At 36.9% G+C, this 20695-nt stretch overlaps 1 protein-coding gene across 1 annotated transcript in view; it reads left to right on the top strand.

Annotated features, from left to right (window-relative positions):
- The window catches only part of LOC108733845 (homeobox protein Nkx-6.1), a 31845-nt gene that overhangs the window by 5029 nt on the left and 6121 nt on the right, over positions 1-20695 (top strand). Inside the window, exons 2-4 of the mRNA XM_025979852.1 lie at positions 8799-8815; positions 13193-13199; positions 18494-18678. Of these exons, the coding sequence (XP_025835637.1) occupies positions 8799-8815; positions 13193-13199; positions 18494-18678 (209 nt within the window). The remainder of the gene's footprint in view (positions 1-8798; positions 8816-13192; positions 13200-18493; positions 18679-20695) is intronic.

The following is a 20695-nucleotide window of genomic DNA, read 5'->3' as shown; positions in this document are numbered from 1 at the left end:
TCGAAATGTGGTGTTCTATTTTGATCTGGGAATAGATTTAAATTTGAGATGTACCTGATCTTCCCCTAAACAACGATTCTCTGCCTCTATATTGATAGTGATATGGTACCTAGTGAACGTAGCAACCCATAAATTGATGCTAACATCACTCATGTACTTGCACAGACGTACGTATCACAGGGCCCACTTGAGAATTGCGATTACGGCAGTATAATTACCTCATAATCTGAACATATGTCAGCAGCTGATAATATCGCTTGTGTCGCAGGGAAAATCAATTTTATTGCTCACCTAATGACAGTGGTATTATAAGCAACAATAATTACGCGATAAAACAGAGGTATTACTCAAATTATACCACGAATTATTATTCCGATAAACAAATTATTATCTATAGATATATCGTCGGAACTGCATCACAACAATTATTCGTTTAATCTATTATTTTATGCACACATGTATATTTATAGATAGATATATGTACATGTTAAACGCGTAATGTTTCTAGTTTGCATTTTAATTAACGTTGTTTGAAAGATGAGGAAAATGTTTCGCGAAAATCTGCAGAAAAGAAAAGCTTCGAAAGGGACGAGCTTTCGACAACAATAACGAACTTGTTTCTTTGCTAGTATATAATATTAGATATATTAACTGATGATGAGTATTTACACGTATTATAGTGTTTAGTGTTGTTGGCAGGAAATTCGTGACGGGTAATTCGGAATGGTTAACGATCAGGGGGATTTTCGTTCATGTGTGTGTGTATGTGTGTATATCTACCTAATTCCGTCCCTGGTTCGGGTCATAAATGCTGCGGCAATGAACACGTAATTTAGCACTATGGCCTTCAATTAGAGAAGTTGTCCGTTAGCAGCAACGTTCACGGGGGCGATCATTGTGTCGATTGTTATCCGCGTTCGCTGACGATTCGCATCAGTTTCACCCTTCATCGTATGGCCGCTTGCCTTATTCTGGCTTTAATTAACTGCTCGGCGGAGATGTGTGTTATACGGCCATCGTCCAACGTTGTAGCGTAATCAAAACTTTATTTTGCCCCGCTCTTTTACGGCCATAGTTAACTAACTGAGCACTTCTGACACTCAACTCCTCTGCAACATTATCATCAGCCTAATATACAAATTCCAAAACTCAAACAACTTGGAATCTAAACTGTTGCAGCTAGTTTTACGAATTTGTTTAATTTATTAAACGTTTGTCCGTTTTGTAATTCAACTGTCGTCCCAGTAGCACTGCACCAGAATCGTCCTGGAGTCAGTTTCGTCTTGATCCTAAGTATAACCTTTGATTATTTATTGATATACTGGTTGAGGAATTTACGTACACAAATGAAAGAGGTTTTGGGATAATGATATGTGCTCAGGAAGATTTCTGAACAGAGATCGGTCGTGTGCGGGTTTTTCCCGAAGGATTACACGAAATAAATCCGAAAAATGTGTGCCTCTATCTCATATTAAAGAGTTAAGAATGCAAATGTTTCTGGTCCTTCGGCATTACCTACAGAAAGGCGTCCCGAAGCCGGCCGTCGTCGAGGTTGCCACAGCCACGCCGCCGCGACGGCAACAGCCACCGACGCTCGGGGGTGATTGTTATCATGATGATCCATCTTCCATAGCCGAGGAGCGTTGTGCGTGTCGTGTAGAACAAGCATCTACATTGTAGCAGTATTTCTGCGGTTGCTGGAGGCGGTTGCTAAGCAACGAGCGTCAAGGAGGACGACGGGCGCAGCCGCCTTCGCATCGAGCAAGCTGTTTTAAAGGATGAAGAAGCCGTGCCGCGCGCGTTAGAATAATTACACCTCCAGATAACAGAATCGAGAGATTATCCACTTTAGCATATCGCCGTCTCTCTTATCTCACTGTTTACACTCACTTACATTCGTCGTTATCGTATACAAGATGAGGAGAATGTCTGGCCTTGATGAATTTCTCTCGATCTTCGACGTTTCGGCACTTTCGTCCAAATTGTTTACTTGCTGTTATCCTAACTCATCCCCATTCGACCGGGATAAAAAAATTATTGAATCGATACTGGTTCATATACAAAGCGATTTTTATTGAATTGCTGTAATAAGTATCTAATAAGAATAACAATTCGGCATTACTTCAGCAAGTAGAATGTAGAATAATATACATAAATACGTGCAAGCAGATAAGAAAGACAGAAACAATTTTTTTTGGTAAAGTAAAAACTATGTATCTATGTAAGCAATTTCTCGTTGGATCAGTTAGTGGATTGGACTAAAGTTGGTAGACACATCATCAGGAAAAGCCGTGTTCATCCAAATCCAAATTTCGCGTTCGTATAGGTAGAGGAATAGGTTATGAAAGAATATTGGATGCCGGTGGATTATCAATATTAAGTGTCGACACGTTTTATCATCCGGGATATATTTATGTGTAACAATCCTAAAAGAATGTTTCGATGACGCAACGATCACACACTGGCCCGAAGCGATAGATGCGGCATTATTGAATTTGTTCCGACTTTATACGTCCCTGGGCGGCTATCTAACGCTACATCCTGCGTTGTCAGNCTCTAAATTATTAAGGGATTTTTCCCAACAATCCTTCGTATTTCTTTATCCGTAATCCGTACGTTGACGATGTCTCCCTTTGGCGACATACCAGCATTTAAATCATTCATTTAAATACACATACAACATATTAAACAGACTTTTTTTTCTTTCAATATTACAAAGTTTATCAAAATTTCAAAACGTTTCAAAATGTATTCTGTTACATTTCGTCTGAATTTCCAAAATATTGCTTTATAACTGAGATCAAACAACAAAGAAACGAAGTGTGAAGGCGCGTATGCATTCGGAATACTGAATTTGGTTGGAAATCGCTATATTATATCAATCTCTTCATCCTGCTCTTAAACACGTGTTACGCCCGACTCGGAAACCGTTTTACCACAACTGGCAGCTTCATATATGAATGGCGTCAGAACAGAGTGTGTACAAGACTCCAAACGTGCCGCAAAAACCGACTTCAACAAAATGCACTGCCACATTATAAAATTGTACTTAGCATTCGTAACATTCCAAAATTTGATTAAGACAAACAGTCCGTGCTTTTCAAAAGTTTAAATTATGAAACACATTTCCAAAGAGGTGTTATGAGCAAATTAATTTTTTCTAATTGGGAAGTGTATTCTTGACTAAAATATCAATAACTGTATCACTTAATGACAATAAGGATAATTACAATTAATTACTTCTTATGTAATGTGTATGATTTGAGAATCCAATAAAATAGCATATAGATACCATATAGAAATGATAATCAAGAATTTTTAAAGTACCTACCTACTTTTGGACAAAGGTGTTGATAGCACTTAGGCATATTTTAAGTATAATATACCTACAAACTGCAAGTTTTTTGTAGAAGGAATTTCGAAAAAAGTTACTATTATTATATATTGTTTCGGATTCTAATCGCATCTTATTGATGAAACCCCCATGACGGATCATGGTAGCGTAGAACACCTTTGACGCCACAAAATTGTATGTTTCGTGACCAACGTTGCAGATCCTGAATCCACAACGTGATGTTCTTAAGGATGTCTCTTGTGAGAGGAAAGAAAAAGTTGAGCACTTGCGGATTTCATCAATAAGACGCGGTTAGAATCCGAAAATCCAGTATCTTCAGATAGTCGTGAAAGCTTAAATCAACTTACTATAGATACATTAATTTGATATTATAAAGGAAGAGAAGGAATATATCTAGGTATTAAGGAATATTTCTAAATATACACAACGGTAGTCAAGTGAATGAGATTGCATCCGCTTTAGGGTCATTCCGCGTGACGTCACTAGCACTGACAATGGCAAATGGCGGAAAAGTATCTTTAAACTCTAAAGCATCATATAAGTCAACAATTTTTAAACATATTTCAATATTTTCTTCTTGGCAATTTCAGAATCTTTTAGGACTATGACTGAGTCTATAGTAAAGAAACTGTAATTATCCTTTCGTGTCTTTTGGTGTATATTATTTAAATACCAAGAAAACACTGTCCGCCACAATCCTTTATTTGATGCAGCAAACTTTTTTATTACGGTTTGTCATAAAATCGATAGTCAATTATCCTTCTTAAGTACATATGCTTACAAATCTCTTCATTAATTATGAATAAATATTTGAATAAATGTGCAAGTGCGTGTAGTTTAATTTATTTTAATTAATTATTAGTTTCTGGGGAATGAAATGTTTCTTAGTGAGAGGGTTCTAATGAAAACTAATAGTCCATGTGCTAACGCAGCTAACTAAGTGAGACAGGGGATGTGTCAGGTTGCGATTGTGGTCCACCGTTAGGGTGGTGACTTCCCTAGGGTCTTTTTAAGGACCAAAATATTTCAGTTATTGATTTACCAAATAGCCGTTTGGCAACGGAAAACTTATTAGGTACATATATATATATCCGCAGCTTTATAATGCTTTTTGCTTTGTTTCAGTGAATCAAGGAAGTTTAGGAGGTGTTGGACCTGAAAAGGATGCAAAAAAGAAGCACACGAGGCCTACGTTTTCTGGTCAACAAATTTTTGCCCTTGAAAAAACCTTCGAACAGACGAAATATTTAGCAGGTCCTGAACGAGCGAAGCTTGCCTACGCACTAGGAATGACGGAGTCACAAGTAAAGGTACATAAAAGTTTTAAATGTTTGTAAAAGGCGCGTGTAGATACTCCTCTATGTTGAAAGTAAAAGGAATATGAAATGAAAGTGAATGAAAAATTAAATAAAGGAGGAGGCAATTTTTTTTTATTTTCTATTTCCTTTTGTCAAAAGGCACTAACAAAAAATTACGACACTCATTACGGTTTAAGGTATTTAAAAAGTAACGACATTTGGAGCACAAGACGGCTAAAAATTCCTTGGTTAAAGTGAACTTTTTCTAATCTCGGAGGTCTCCTTTCAGTTAATGAAGTGGAGCCGCGACGGCCCAGTAACTGCCTGAAAAACCCCCGTTTTATTTATTTAGTGACATCAAAGTATGCGACGCAGCACGACCGCGCCGTCCCGATGCAGCCGGTGGCGTCGTTCTACGTCGTCGGATAGCGCGGACGGAAGGATTTAATTTACAAAAATGCGGAATGTTTTATGATAATAAAACGGCGCTCAGATTAAATAAAAATGCTAAGCAAAAAGTTCTCCCGGGAATTAATAAGTTAGCAGCAGTGAGTTCCGCCATTATAACGACGAGCTTGCGGTCCATGGTGCGCGACATTTTAAATTTCTAGAAGCTTAAAAGACCCCGGAGAATTGAGAGAAATTAATACCTAGCACGACTCGATTTTACCTTCTTTGCCTCCGGTTCGACTACGCCATTAAAATTCTATTACACACAAAACGATATCTTTTATTGGCCCTGTTCGACATAATAAACCTTATCAGGTAAATAAGCCAAAAGAAGTTTCTAACTACGAACTATGAGTAGGTATTTTCATAACCACAACCCACAAAAATATTCTACATTACTTCATATATATATATACCGTAAAGGAAACTTTCTAGTATAATTGATCATTTTACGAAAGCTGCGCACATTTCGTATACCTACTGAAGGAATAAGCTTTACGCTGAGAGGCTAGAGATGCACCGGATAGAGCTTTTGCCGGGTACCGGATAAGCGGGTACCTGACATAAGCTCTGTTCAAAACCCCTACGTTTAATGGTACATGTCTTCGTTCTGGCGAGCTTTCTATTAAACACCAACGTCTCATACCACATCAAGTCCTGTTAAAAAGTCGTTTAAACATTAAACCAATGAAAATTTAATTGTTGGTTGGCGGATTTTCAATGAGAGGGTTGAGTTGAAACCGTTGAAACGGCATCACTATCCGGTACCTGACCGGATCCTATTCCATATCTACTGAAGAAATATGCCTTACGCTGAGAGGCTAGAGATGCATCCGATAGAGCTTTTGCTGGGTACCGGATAAGCGGGTACCTGACATTAGCTGCGTGCAAAACCACTATGTTTAATTGTACATGTGTTCGTTCTGGCGAGCTTTCTATTAAACTCCAACGTCTCAAACCACATTAAGTCCTATTCAAAAAGTCCTTTAAACATTAAACCAATGAAATTTTAATTGTTGGTTGGCGGATTTTCAATGAGAGGGATGAGTTGAAACCGTTGAAACGGTATCATTATCCGGTACCTGACCGGATCCTATTCCATATCTATTGAAGAAACAAGCTTTATGCTGAGAGGCTAGAGATGCACCGGATAGAGCTTTTCCTGGGTACCGAATAAGCGGGTACATGTACCACATTAAGTCCCTTTCAAAAAGTCGTTTAAACGTTTAAACCAATGAAATTTTAATTCTTGTTTGCCGAATTTTCAACCAGAGAAATGAGTTGAAATCGTTGAAACGGAATCATTATCCGGTACCTGGCCGGATCCTAATCCATATTAGCTTTACGCTGAGAGGCTAGAGATGCATCGGATAGAGATTTTGCCGGGTACCGAAGAATCGGGTACCCGACATTAGCTGTGTGCAAAATCACTACGTTTAATGGTACATGTCTTCGTTCTAGCGAGTTTACCTTAAACCCCCACTAACGTTCCAAACCATATTTAGTACCGTTCAAAAAGGCGTTTAAACATTAAACCAATGAAATTTTAATTCTTGTTTGCCGAATTTTCAACCAGAGAGATGAGTTAAAACCATTGAAACGGCATCATCATCCGGTACTAATAAACTGTTAAAATAAATTGTTTAAAAAATATTTTTCTGTAGAAAACAAAATACGTTTGGGCTTTGAGTGCTACCCCTATCAATGAAGCAACCTGGTCGGCCGGCACGGCATATTATATAGCAATCCACTTAAGAGCTTTTTGTACATCCCAATGCAACACTTTGTAGGCGTTTTGAGATTGAAAATTAAAATAAAAAATTGGTAAGGAATATGTTTTTCCTTGGACCTCGATGAAAATTTTAAAAAATTTCCGGACCATCTGAAATCACTTGCCGACCCCTGTTCTAAAAATACACTACAATGTATAATATTTGGAGAGAACAAAAAACTAATTTGATTTTTTTGTATTATTGGTATCTAAAATAGTTAGATTTTGAACGATTCGTAAGAACAGGGGTGTAAAATGGAAGAATAGTAATAGGAAAGATTATTAATGAAATTAGTGAAGCCGATGCATTGGTGACAACGGGCGTCGCTCATATGACGTTAGTTGGCGTAAATGACAGGATCGCTGTAGTTCTATGATGTATCACCCAGACAGGGTGTGCGGCTGTGCGCGTATAATCTCCTGACAAATTGAATTAGGGCGGCTTGGGCACCGTCGCGGGGGCGCCACTTGTTTATAACAAACAGATCCCTTCGTATTTATGATAGGATCTCTTGTCGATACGCTGGCGGCTGTATATACATATAGCTGCTTGTTTCGTCATAAAAATCGACTACTGTCTACTACTAAAATGTTCACTTTTTCTTCATTCACCCAAAAAGGAAAACTTTTTACTCGATTTAATCATTAAAGGCCTTACTTGGTTCATGTACACAGGCTTATTCCTTCATTATCAATTCATTTTAATATCTTTGATTTGGATGTTAAGCGGGCTTATATTACAACCATCCTGTAAAATCATGGTGGGGACTTATTTTCGCGGTACGTCGTACTTTTCGGGAAACGGTAGCAGAATGTAATTTGTGACAGTTATACCTATGTAACAATTACACTATTTTAAGAATCCAAAGTAACTCTAATTAATAAGCAGATAAATTTCTCTTTCTCGATGTCTATTTTTTGTTGTATGGGTACGTTTGATACCAGCGAAAAGATTAGTTGAACTTTTTGACTTCACTTTTAAGGGCTCTGTCATATCCTATAATTGTATACAAAGTTTATATAATACAGTCATTTTATGTACCTACCTTGGTTGTATACTAGACTGACTAGTATAATTGTTGTAAATGTACATTATTTACAAAAATACTAATTCAAAAATTAGGTAAGCTTTGCTTTGTATTTACCGTAAATATGACATCTTTCTGAACTAAAATCGAAAAAGAACGAACTATTCTTCGAAAACCCTAGGAAATAATGTCCTAAAGTTTTGACGTATAAATATAATATTTAATAAGCACATTCTTTATAACAGATATAATTTTTCATAATCCTCATTTTTCATGCAACAAACTACCTAAAGCTTTTGAAAGCTTTTATTTGCTTTTTGATTATTAAGTCAACCCTTAAAGAAAGTTCCCGGATACTAGCCTGAACTTTACGTTAGGTATGTGCTGTTGGGTGTATGTCTTAGAATTACATTATCTTATTTTGATTGGGGCAATGTTCTTTATACACATTAAAAAAGGCGTTGTGACAACAGCTGTACTTTTAAATTTCGGACAGTAGAACAACCCTTGTGTCATACGTTCAGAACGGCCCCTTCGTCCTTACAGTCTTCACCACCGTTGGTGCATTCAAAGGGGATGCTAATTCTGCGTCAAATAGTAATAAATACAGTTTGCGGCAATCTGTCTCTAAATGAGGTCTATCCGATTAAAGCTTAAGCCAAAATCTCCATGGGTTAATTCAATGATATAATCCGTTTAATTTTAAGTATGGTACCACGCTCAGAACACAGATGTACTTGTAAAAACTAACGATAAACAATTTAAAGGATTAACTTTGTTATTATAGTATGCACATTTATGTAACGAATACAAGTAACTCGAGAAATTCATGTCGAACTTCGGAAATACTTTATATTACTTGAAACTAACTCCTTCGCCGTTTTGTCATTTGTTAGGTAAAAACGCTTATTTTGTTGTTGTTGGAAATAAAAATTTCAGTTGTAAAAAAGAGACTAGAATAAAAAATCCTACCTTAAACTCCATCGTTGTCGTCAAAAAGGGCTGAAACGTTGACTCAAACGGAATCTTGAATGCGACTACATCTGAAACAAAATGAATTACATTAATTTCGTTCGTGTAAGTCTCTACAAACAACCTGTATACATATATCCAATGTACTATGTCAAAATAATTATATACATATAAGTACCTTTTATGATAATATAATTTATTCAATACCTAATTAATATACACTACTTTTAAACTATAAGTTTTTTTATTATNGGCCAGGATTTCAAGGACTTGTTTCCAATCCGATCGCCTGGAGGGAAAGACTTAGCCTAAATTCAAGTAAGTTGAACTGCTATCTCATGCATAGGCTTCTCAGAAGGTCTGTAGATTTCCAGAAATCCAAAAAAATTTAGATTGATGCACTTGAAAAATGGGCATATATTTAAATATCTGAATCACTCAATTTTTAAATATTCAGCAGGGAAAGACAGTAAATTAAACCGCAATCTCATGCATAGGTTCCTTAGAACGTCTATGGATTTGCAGACAATTTTTCAGAAAATCCAGATAATTTAGAGTGATGCACTTGAAAAATGAGAATATTTAAATATCTCAATTATTTAATTATTAAATATTCAGCAGGTGTATAAAGTCTGGCATTTATTGAGTGGCTTACGAAATTGCATAAAAATGATTCTAGATTTTATAAATTTTCTTACTCTCCATGAAATAAACGAATCATTTATGAAATCTGATTTGAAATAGGAATTTATTATTGCAGTTGTTCATCTCTTTCCGACGGAAGAAACTCGTCTTCTTCTGCAGTGCTTATGTTTTCAAATATCAATTTAACTGATCTATTTATTTTTAAATTACTACTTCCTTCGTAGTTTTAGTGTTGATTCACATTTATCCTCCCGGGGGCAACGATTCCAATGATTCAGTCTAATCATTTAAAATCAACTGGTCCCTCAAAAAAACTCTGGTTATTATAATTGACAGGTACCTGGCCTACACATTCAAGTAGAATGCATTTTTTGTCTACTTTTTTACCTATGCAAGTATAATACAGAAACAGCGAAGATGCTAAAACAGTTAGGCACCTCATATTCTACTCCCTTTTTATTCGTGTTAGTCCAATTCCCCTACTTTTCTTCACCTAAACTTGTTTCACATTTCATTCTCTGTGAGTCGTTAAACTTCTTTCAACTTTATTCAAGTATGTTAACGTCTGGTGCAGTCACGTTTTTACTAATATCTATTTAGGTATTTTATCCCACTTTTAGTTCTCTACGTCTAAAGCGACCAATTTTAAATGATTAGGTATTTTCGTTTGATAATATCAAATATCTTAATACAGCGTTAACTGTATTATCATTTTTACATTATGGTCAATTTAGAAGAAAGGTGACTTGTTGTGGATATTGGAACATGGGCAAAACGAATAGATATAGATACGTATACATGCGCTAGCCCATAAAATTTGTAGAATGCGGTCAGTCTGACAGTCCCTTCTACCGACAAATATCGTTTCCCAGCAGGTCTCCACGATTTTCCCAAATTTCCCGTGAAACCAATTACTATTTGGACGGAGAGACCTGTGTATCACCGCAAGACAAATATTAGCTGTAGATTTCGGCTAAATAGACTAACATCTTGATTCTCTTTGTACATATTAAGGTTAAGGTAAAGACAAATAGCAGTCAGAGGACACTATTCTTCCAATTGGGGCGCTATTCTGGGCGATTCTTTCCAAATTAATCAGATAAATAAATGTTTTTCCAATATCAATTATACAGAAAAGAGATTCAAAGTTTTTGATAACAGCAGATCGAATCTTATCGTGAAAAATAATGTAATATGATTCTCATTTTTTATTACCTAAATGAAATGGATCCCGACTTGAATTTTGAGGGGGATACAGGTAGGGTCTCTAAGTGGGCAGCCCACTATCCCTTGTGGGCCCCATGAGGTTGTCCCCTAGGGCAAGGATAGGACATATAATGCCTTGTCGTATTTGCGCATTGTCAGAAATTTTTGGAAACATAAACTTTATTATTAATGAAAAAAGTACAAAATTGAATGAGAAATATATATTACTAATGAGAAACTGTTCACTTTTACATATGTAACAACGGTATAACACATATTATTTCTCTACTTTCGTGACTAACACTAAAACAAACCATTTTTTTTTATCAACATCTATGATTTTACAGGTAGTAATATTTTCACTGGTTGCAGAAACTATAGGTATATTTCTAAATATTTAGCATCGCATGGATACGTATAAAGGGATTTTGTGTTTCGTAGTAGTTTTCCACAAATTTCAATACTTCCATTTGGAGGAATATATACATATATCACTTATTTGTAAAATTTGTTTGGTCTTAAGGAAGATCGTGTTATTGGGCTCTTTTGTAGTCAATAATACTTTAAATTGCAATCGTTTTACTGTGTTTCAGTTGTGTTATAATAACAATATCAGGAAGTACACTTGTTGGTTCGTTGCAAATGTAAAAGATTTCATTGAAACGACGACATAATTGGGCAAGGGGATTGTTATCATTTTTTATAAGTTTTTTGATTTTGCCGAGGGTATTTTTAAACAGATTCAAGCCTCATCAAGTCCTCATAAGGTAGATTTAATTGTAAGTTTGTACATGAATTAAGTTTGCCCCTTACGTCCCATATGAAAACCCATAAGGCAATCCTCATTTTAGTATCACCACTTTTTTTTTTGTGGGATTTTCATGAGGAATCTATGGGGAAATTCCTATATCGGCATGTCCCTCATTAGCCACATGAGGCATGCCCCTTATAAATTTTACTCCGGATATAATAACAAATCCTTTACCAAATCCTTCATCGCCACATATGCGCATATTTTACCTACTAATCTTGAGGATCGTCCAGACCCATATTTAAAAGTGGTAAAGAAAGTTCCTACTTTCGATATCCAAGATGCTATCGTTTCTTTAACTAAAAATTACTAATTTTGACGTATCTATGATGCACTTACTCAAAAGGTGGAAGAAAACAATTGGAAAAGAGTGACTGCGTATCTATATTCGGATATAAAAATAATTGAAAAATGTTATGATGATGAGTTGAGAAGTACGTACTAAACAGTTAAATTAGGTTATGGTGGGAATAGTTTCCTTAAACAATACTGTACACCAACAGACTCCATACATATTTGGGCAGGTTATGGCTAGTCTACGATATTCCCATAAGTTTTCCCTCCGTGTTCGCTTTTATCAGCAACTTTTGAGGATACGTTAAATTTCAGAGGAAACTCATTCATGTTTCCTTGAGTAAACTGACAATAATGTTATTTTGGAGTGGTGGACCTATTCTTCTATAGTTGTCGATGCTCATGGCGCATAGCCAAGGCATATGGTCAGCTCATATGTCCTAAACTATGGAATATAACTTAATCAAAGGTGGAATAACGGTTAAAGCATTTGCCGTACTATTCACGTATTTCACGTTCAATTCGCTCTCGATTTAATGTTTGCTTTAATGAGCTATTAATACTTGTAAGTGACATATGCCTTTCTTCATTAGCACAAAGCTTGACAACAGGCAACTAGATATCAATACTAATTTCGTTATCGCACAGAGAGTCACATATGTCTCGAACATTATTACATCATATATCACAATAACTCTGTATACAAGTATAGGTAATTGTAGCCGGTCTAGAACGGCCTCAACCGACCTCGTTCGATTCCAAAGGGAGGAAAAGCCGGTGACGTATCTGTTATTTGTTTGACGCCATCTGGCAGTAGCGTTATTAACTTGGCAAATCAAACAAACCCGGACACTAATTACTATCGTTCCATTGCCTCACTTGTTTAAAATCTAAAGCGATAGCCATTTACAATCAACCATGTTTTTTTAGAGGAATCTTATATAGGCATCCATACCTATCACATTCCTAGTTAGATTTCCTCGATATATGTAAACGGAACTGGTATGATCTTCAGTAGGTACTAATTAAGCGTTTTGCTCTTGAGATTATTTTCGTGTGTTTGCGAAGAATCTCATGATTCAACTTCTGTCAAGGCGCCACTGAATGGCGACACGTTTGGAAATGAAGAAATCCGTGCACCAAGGGAGTCCAGCTTGTGCAGACATTCCGTAGAGTCCCTGAGAAGGGTGTCTACTACCAATGGACACTATCTTTCTCATTTAAAGAAAATCTAACCGCCTATTAGTTGTGATCGTAAGACCAACCACATGCCTAACTTTACATCAAGAAACCCAGGAGTGCCATTCGTACAGCGAACTTCCTGGATTCTTTCTCTTAGCTTCATCAAGGGCGTCTGGAAAGGATTTTGGTTACCTATGTAGGCCGTTCGAAATGTGGTGTTCTATTTTGATCTGGGAATAGATTTAAATTTGAGATGTACCTGATCTTCCCCTAAACAACGATTCTCTGCCTCTATATTGATAGTGATATGGTACCTAGTGAACGTAGCAACCCATAAATTGATGCTAACATCACTCATGTACTTGCACAGACGTACGTATCACAGGGCCCACTTGAGAATTGCGATTACGGCAGTATAATTACCTCATAATCTGAACATATGTCAGCAGCTGATAATATCGCTTGTGTCGCAGGGAAAATCAATTTTATTGCTCACCTAATGACAGTGGTATTATAAGCAACAATAATTACGCGATAAAACAGAGGTATTACTCAAATTATACCACGAATTATTATTCCGATAAACAAATTATTATCTATAGATATATCGTCGGAACTGCATCACAACAATTATTCGTTTAATCTATTATTTTATGCACACATGTATATTTATAGATAGATATATGTACATGTTAAACGCGTAATGTTTCTAGTTTGCATTTTAATTAACGTTGTTTGAAAGATGAGGAAAATGTTTCGCGAAAATCTGCAGAAAAGAAAAGCTTCGAAAGGGACGAGCTTTCGACAACAATAACGAACTTGTTTCTTTGCTAGTATATAATATTAGATATATTAACTGATGATGAGTATTTACACGTATTATAGTGTTTAGTGTTGTTGGCAGGAAATTCGTGACGGGTAATTCGGAATGGTTAACGATCAGGGGGATTTTCGTTCATGTGTGTGTGTATGTGTGTATATCTACCTAATTCCGTCCCTGGTTCGGGTCATAAATGCTGCGGCAATGAACACGTAATTTAGCACTATGGCCTTCAATTAGAGAAGTTGTCCGTTAGCAGCAACGTTCACGGGGGCGATCATTGTGTCGATTGTTATCCGCGTTCGCTGACGATTCGCATCAGTTTCACCCTTCATCGTATGGCCGCTTGCCTTATTCTGGCTTTAATTAACTGCTCGGCGGAGATGTGTGTTATACGGCCATCGTCCAACGTTGTAGCGTAATCAAAACTTTATTTTGCCCCGCTCTTTTACGGCCATAGTTAACTAACTGAGCACTTCTGACACTCAACTCCTCTGCAACATTATCATCAGCCTAATATACAAATTCCAAAACTCAAACAACTTGGAATCTAAACTGTTGCAGCTAGTTTTACGAATTTGTTTAATTTATTAAACGTTTGTCCGTTTTGTAATTCAACTGTCGTCCCAGTAGCACTGCACCAGAATCGTCCTGGAGTCAGTTTCGTCTTGATCCTAAGTATAACCTTTGATTATTTATTGATATACTGGTTGAGGAATTTACGTACACAAATGAAAGAGGTTTTGGGATAATGATATGTGCTCAGGAAGATTTCTGAACAGAGATCGGTCGTGTGCGGGTTTTTCCCGAAGGATTACACGAAATAAATCCGAAAAATGTGTGCCTCTATCTCATATTAAAGAGTTAAGAATGCAAATGTTTCTGGTCCTTCGGCATTACCTACAGAAAGGCGTCCCGAAGCCGGCCGTCGTCGAGGTTGCCACAGCCACGCCGCCGCGACGGCAACAGCCACCGACGCTCGGGGGTGATTGTTATCATGATGATCCATCTTCCATAGCCGAGGAGCGTTGTGCGTGTCGTGTAGAACAAGCATCTACATTGTAGCAGTATTTCTGCGGTTGCTGGAGGCGGTTGCTAAGCAACGAGCGTCAAGGAGGACGACGGGCGCAGCCGCCTTCGCATCGAGCAAGCTGTTTTAAAGGATGAAGAAGCCGTGCCGCGCGCGTTAGAATAATTACACCTCCAGATAACAGAATCGAGAGATTATCCACTTTAGCATATCGCCGTCTCTCTTATCTCACTGTTTACACTCACTTACATTCGTCGTTATCGTATACAAGATGAGGAGAATGTCTGGCCTTGATGAATTTCTCTCGATCTTCGACGTTTCGGCACTTTCGTCCAAATTGTTTACTTGCTGTTATCCTAACTCATCCCCATTCGACCGGGATAAAAAAATTATTGAATCGATACTGGTTCATATACAAAGCGATTTTTATTGAATTGCTGTAATAAGTATCTAATAAGAATAACAATTCGGCATTACTTCAGCAAGTAGAATGTAGAATAATATACATAAATACGTGCAAGCAGATAAGAAAGACAGAAACAATTTTTTTTGGTAAAGTAAAAACTATGTATCTATGTAAGCAATTTCTCGTTGGATCAGTTAGTGGATTGGACTAAAGTTGGTAGACACATCATCAGGAAAAGCCGTGTTCATCCAAATCCAAATTTCGCGTTCGTATAGGTAGAGGAATAGGTTATGAAAGAATATTGGATGCCGGTGGATTATCAATATTAAGTGTCGACACGTTTTATCATCCGGGATATATTTATGTGTAACAATCCTAAAAGAATGTTTCGATGACGCAACGATCACACACTGGCCCGAAGCGATAGATGCGGCATTATTGAATTTGTTCCGACTTTATACGTCCCTGGGCGGCTATCTAACGCTACATCCTGCGTTGTCAGCATATATAGATTATTATATAGACATCTGGCTATTCAATGTAGAATCTTTGGTATATAAAAGTATATTGGTTGCTTTGAAAGCATCTTCCACGGTACGGTCTATACATTTCTTATTCCTGTTATATTGCGCACCTGCTGACTATAATTTTCTTTCCCGCTACACATTGTATCCCGGTGACAAAAAGGCTTTCGCTTTATTATTTCTGCTATCGATACTTTCAAACACTCCCAATCGATATGCTCTTCGATTTACTCTTCAAATGTGCTTGCTTATGATTTTCGAAACGAAAGCAAATGAAATTATTGGCTAAATGCGTAAAAACTTACTCCTAGGTACATACGCATATGATGTTTAAAACGTAACTGAACGCAACTAAAATAATTTGCTGAATGCGTGAAAAACTTAACTGAATCCAATTTATATATTTTTTTGGCTAAATTCGTTTGTAAGCAGCAACGCTAGTTGTAAGAGTTGACATGTGTTCTACGAAATAAAGTAGATGGTGTAATGCTTCATTTTTGTGTTGAAGAAGTTAATTTTTCTAAATTTATATTGTAGAAAAAGAGAGAGTAAAACGAACATGGCAGCTGAGGAGACACAAATTTTGGGGAGTATCTGGAAAGCCGGTTATATAGCCGAGATTACAAATAAAAATAACATAAATACGGCCCCTGACATTATGTAAATCGTACACACTCGCGTTTTTCCTGCAAGTGTTTTTTACTACGGGATTAAAGGCAATCCCTGATGACACAAAACGCTCGTCATAGCACATAACATTGAGGGAAACGCTTCGCTCTAAATTATTAAGGGATTTTTCCCAACAATCCTTCGTATTTCTTTATCCGTAATCCGTACGTTGACGATGTCTCCCTTTGGCGACATACCAGCATTTAAATCATTCATTTAAATACACATACAACATATTAAACAGACTTTTTTTTCTTTCAATATTACAAAGTTTATCAAAATTTCAAAACGTTTCAAAATGTATTCTGTTACATTTCGTCTGAATTTCCAAAATATTGCTTTATAACTGAGATCAAACAACAAAGAAACGAAGTGTGAAGGCGCGTATGCATTCGGAATACTGAATTTGGTTGGAAATCGCTATATTATATCAATCTCTTCATCCTGCTCTTAAACACGTGTTACGCCCGACTCGGAAACCGTTTTACCACAACTGGCAGCTTCATATATGAATGGCGTCAGAACAGAGTGTGTACAAGACTCCAAACGTGCCGCAAAAACCGACTTCAACAAAATGCACTGCCACATTATAAAATTGTACTTAGCATTCGTAACATTCCAAAATTTGATTAAGACAAACAGTCCGTGCTTTTCAAAAGTTTAAATTATGAAACACATTTCCAAAGAGGTGTTATGAGCAAATTAATTTTTTCTAATTGGGAAGTGTATTCTTGACTAAAATATCAATAACTGTATCACTTAATGACAATAAGGATAATTACAATTAATTACTTCTTATGTAATGTGTATGATTTGAGAATCCAATAAAATAGCATATAGATACCATATAGAAATGATAATCAAGAATTTTTAAAGTACCTACCTACTTTTGGACAAAGGTGTTGATAGCACTTAGGCATATTTTAAGTATAATATACCTACAAACTGCAAGTTTTTTGTAGAAGGAATTTCGAAAAAAGTTACTATTATTATATATTGTTTCGGATTCTAATCGCATCTTATTGATGAAACCCCCATGACGGATCATGGTAGCGTAGAACACCTTTGACGCCACAAAATTGTATGTTTCGTGACCAACGTTGCAGATCCTGAATCCACAACGTGATGTTCTTAAGGATGTCTCTTGTGAGAGGAAAGAAAAAGTTGAGCACTTGCGGATTTCATCAATAAGACGCGGTTAGAATCCGAAAATCCAGTATCTTCAGATAGTCGTGAAAGCTTAAATCAACTTACTATAGATACATTAATTTGATATTATAAAGGAAGAGAAGGAATATATCTAGGTATTAAGGAATATTTCTAAATATACACAACGGTAGTCAAGTGAATGAGATTGCATCCGCTTTAGGGTCATTCCGCGTGACGTCACTAGCACTGACAATGGCAAATGGCGGAAAAGTATCTTTAAACTCTAAAGCATCATATAAGTCAACAATTTTTAAACATATTTCAATATTTTCTTCTTGGCAATTTCAGAATCTTTTAGGACTATGACTGAGTCTATAGTAAAGAAACTGTAATTATCCTTTCGTGTCTTTTGGTGTATATTATTTAAATACCAAGAAAACACTGTCCGCCACAATCCTTTATTTGATGCAGCAAACTTTTTTATTACGGTTTGTCATAAAATCGATAGTCAATTATCCTTCTTAAGTACATATGCTTACAAATCTCTTCATTAATTATGAATAAATATTTGAATAAATGTGCAAGTGCGTGTAGTTTAATTTATTTTAATTAATTATTAGTTTCTGGGGAATGAAATGTTTCTTAGTGAGAGGGTTCTAATGAAAACTAATAGTCCATGTGCTAACGCAGCTAACTAAGTGAGACAGGGGATGTGTCAGGTTGCGATTGTGGTCCACCGTTAGGGTGGTGACTTCCCTAGGGTCTTTTTAAGGACCAAAATATTTCAGTTATTGATTTACCAAATAGCCGTTTGGCAACGGAAAACTTATTAGGTACATATATATATATCCGCAGCTTTATAATGCTTTTTGCTTTGTTTCAGTGAATCAAGGAAGTTTAGGAGGTGTTGGACCTGAAAAGGATGCAAAAAAGAAGCACACGAGGCCTACGTTTTCTGGTCAACAAATTTTTGCCCTTGAAAAAACCTTCGAACAGACGAAATATTTAGCAGGTCCTGAACGAGCGAAGCTTGCCTACGCACTAGGAATGACGGAGTCACAAGTAAAGGTACATAAAAGTTTTAAATGTTTGTAAAAGGCGCGTGTAGATACTCCTCTATGTTGAAAGTAAAAGGAATATGAAATGAAAGTGAATGAAAAATTAAATAAAGGAGGAGGCAATTTTTTTTTATTTTCTATTTCCTTTTGTCAAAAGGCACTAACAAAAAATTACGACACTCATTACGGTTTAAGGTATTTAAAAAGTAACGACATTTGGAGCACAAGACGGCTAAAAATTCCTTGGTTAAAGTGAACTTTTTCTAATCTCGGAGGTCTCCTTTCAGTTAATGAAGTGGAGCCGCGACGGCCCAGTAACTGCCTGAAAAACCCCCGTTTTATTTATTTAGTGACATCAAAGTATGCGACGCAGCACGACCGCGCCGTCCCGATGCAGCCGGTGGCGTCGTTCTACGTCGTCGGATAGCGCGGACGGAAGGATTTAATTTACAAAAATGCGGAATGTTTTATGATAATAAAACGGCGCTCAGATTAAATAAAAATGCTAAGCAAAAAGTTCTCCCGGGAATTAATAAGTTAGCAGCAGTGAGTTCCGCCATTATAACGACGAGCTTGCGGTCCATGGTGCGCGACATTTTAAATTTCTAGAAGCTTAAAAGACCCCGGAGAATTGAGAGAAATTAATACCTAGCACGACTCGATTTTACCTTCTTTGCCTCCGGTTCGACTACGCCATTAAAATTCTATTACACACAAAACGATATCTTTTATTGGCCCTGTTCGACATAATAAACCTTATCAGGTAAATAAGCCAAAAGAAGTTTCTAACTACGAACTATGAGTAGGTATTTTCATAACCACAACCCACAAAAATATTCTACATTACTTCATATATATATATACCGTAAAGGAAACTTTCTAGTATAATTGATCATTTTACGAAAGCTGCGCACATTTCGTATACCTACTGAAGGAATAAGCTTTACGCTGAGAGGCTAGAGATGCACCGGATAGAGCTTTTGCCGGGTACCGGATAAGCGGGTACCTGACATAAGCTCTGTTCAAAACCCCTACGTTTAATGGTACATGTCTTCGTTCTGGCGAGCTTTCTATTAAACACCAACGTCTCATACCACATCAAGTCCTGTTAAAAAGTCGTTTAAACATTAAACCAATGAAAATTTAATTGTTGGTTGGCGGATTTTCAATGAGAGGGTTGAGTTGAAACCGTTGAAACGGCATCACTATCCGGTACCTGACCGGATCCTATTCCATATCTACTGAAGAAATATGCCTTACGCTGAGAGGCTAGAGATGCATCCGATAGAGCTTTTGCTGGGTACCGGATAAGCGGGTACCTGACATTAGCTGCGTGCAAAACCACTATGTTTAATTGTACATGTGTTCGTTCTGGCGAGCTTTCTATTAAACTCCAACGTCTCAAACCACATTAAGTCCTATTCAAAAAGTCCTTTAAACATTAAACCAATGAAATTTTAATTGTTGGTTGGCGGATTTTCAATGAGAGGGATGAGTTGAAACCGTTGAAACGGTATCATTATCCGGTACCTGACCGGATCCTATTCCATATCTATTGAAGAAACAAGCTTTATGCTGAGAGGCTAGAGATGCACCGGATAGAGCTTTTCCTGGGTACCGAATAAGCGGGTACATGTACCACATTAAGTCCCTTTCAAAAAGTCGTTTAAACGTTTAAACCAATGAAATTTTAATTCTTGTTTGCCGAATTTTCAACCAGAGAAATGAGTTGAAATCGTTGAAACGGAATCATTATCCGGTACCTGGCCGGATCCTAATCCATATTAGCTTTACGCTGAGAGGCTAGAGATGCATCGGATAGAGATTTTGCCGGGTACCGAAGAATCGGGTACCCGACATTAGCTGTGTGCAAAATCACTACGTTTAATGGTACATGTCTTCGTTCTAGCGAGTTTACCTTAAACCCCCACTAACGTTCCAAACCATATTTAGTACCGTTCAAAAAGGCGTTTAAACATTAAACCAATGAAATTTTAATTCTTGTTTGCCGAATTTTCAACCAGAGA

The sequence above is a fragment of the Agrilus planipennis genome, unplaced genomic scaffold (assembly GCF_000699045.2).
Source record: "Agrilus planipennis isolate EAB-ADULT unplaced genomic scaffold, Apla_2.0 scaffold11, whole genome shotgun sequence".
Classification (NCBI taxonomy): Eukaryota; Metazoa; Arthropoda; class Insecta; order Coleoptera; family Buprestidae; genus Agrilus; species Agrilus planipennis.
The sequence above is the reverse complement of the archived record's forward strand: the minus strand, read 5'-3'. Positions and strand labels throughout refer to the sequence as shown.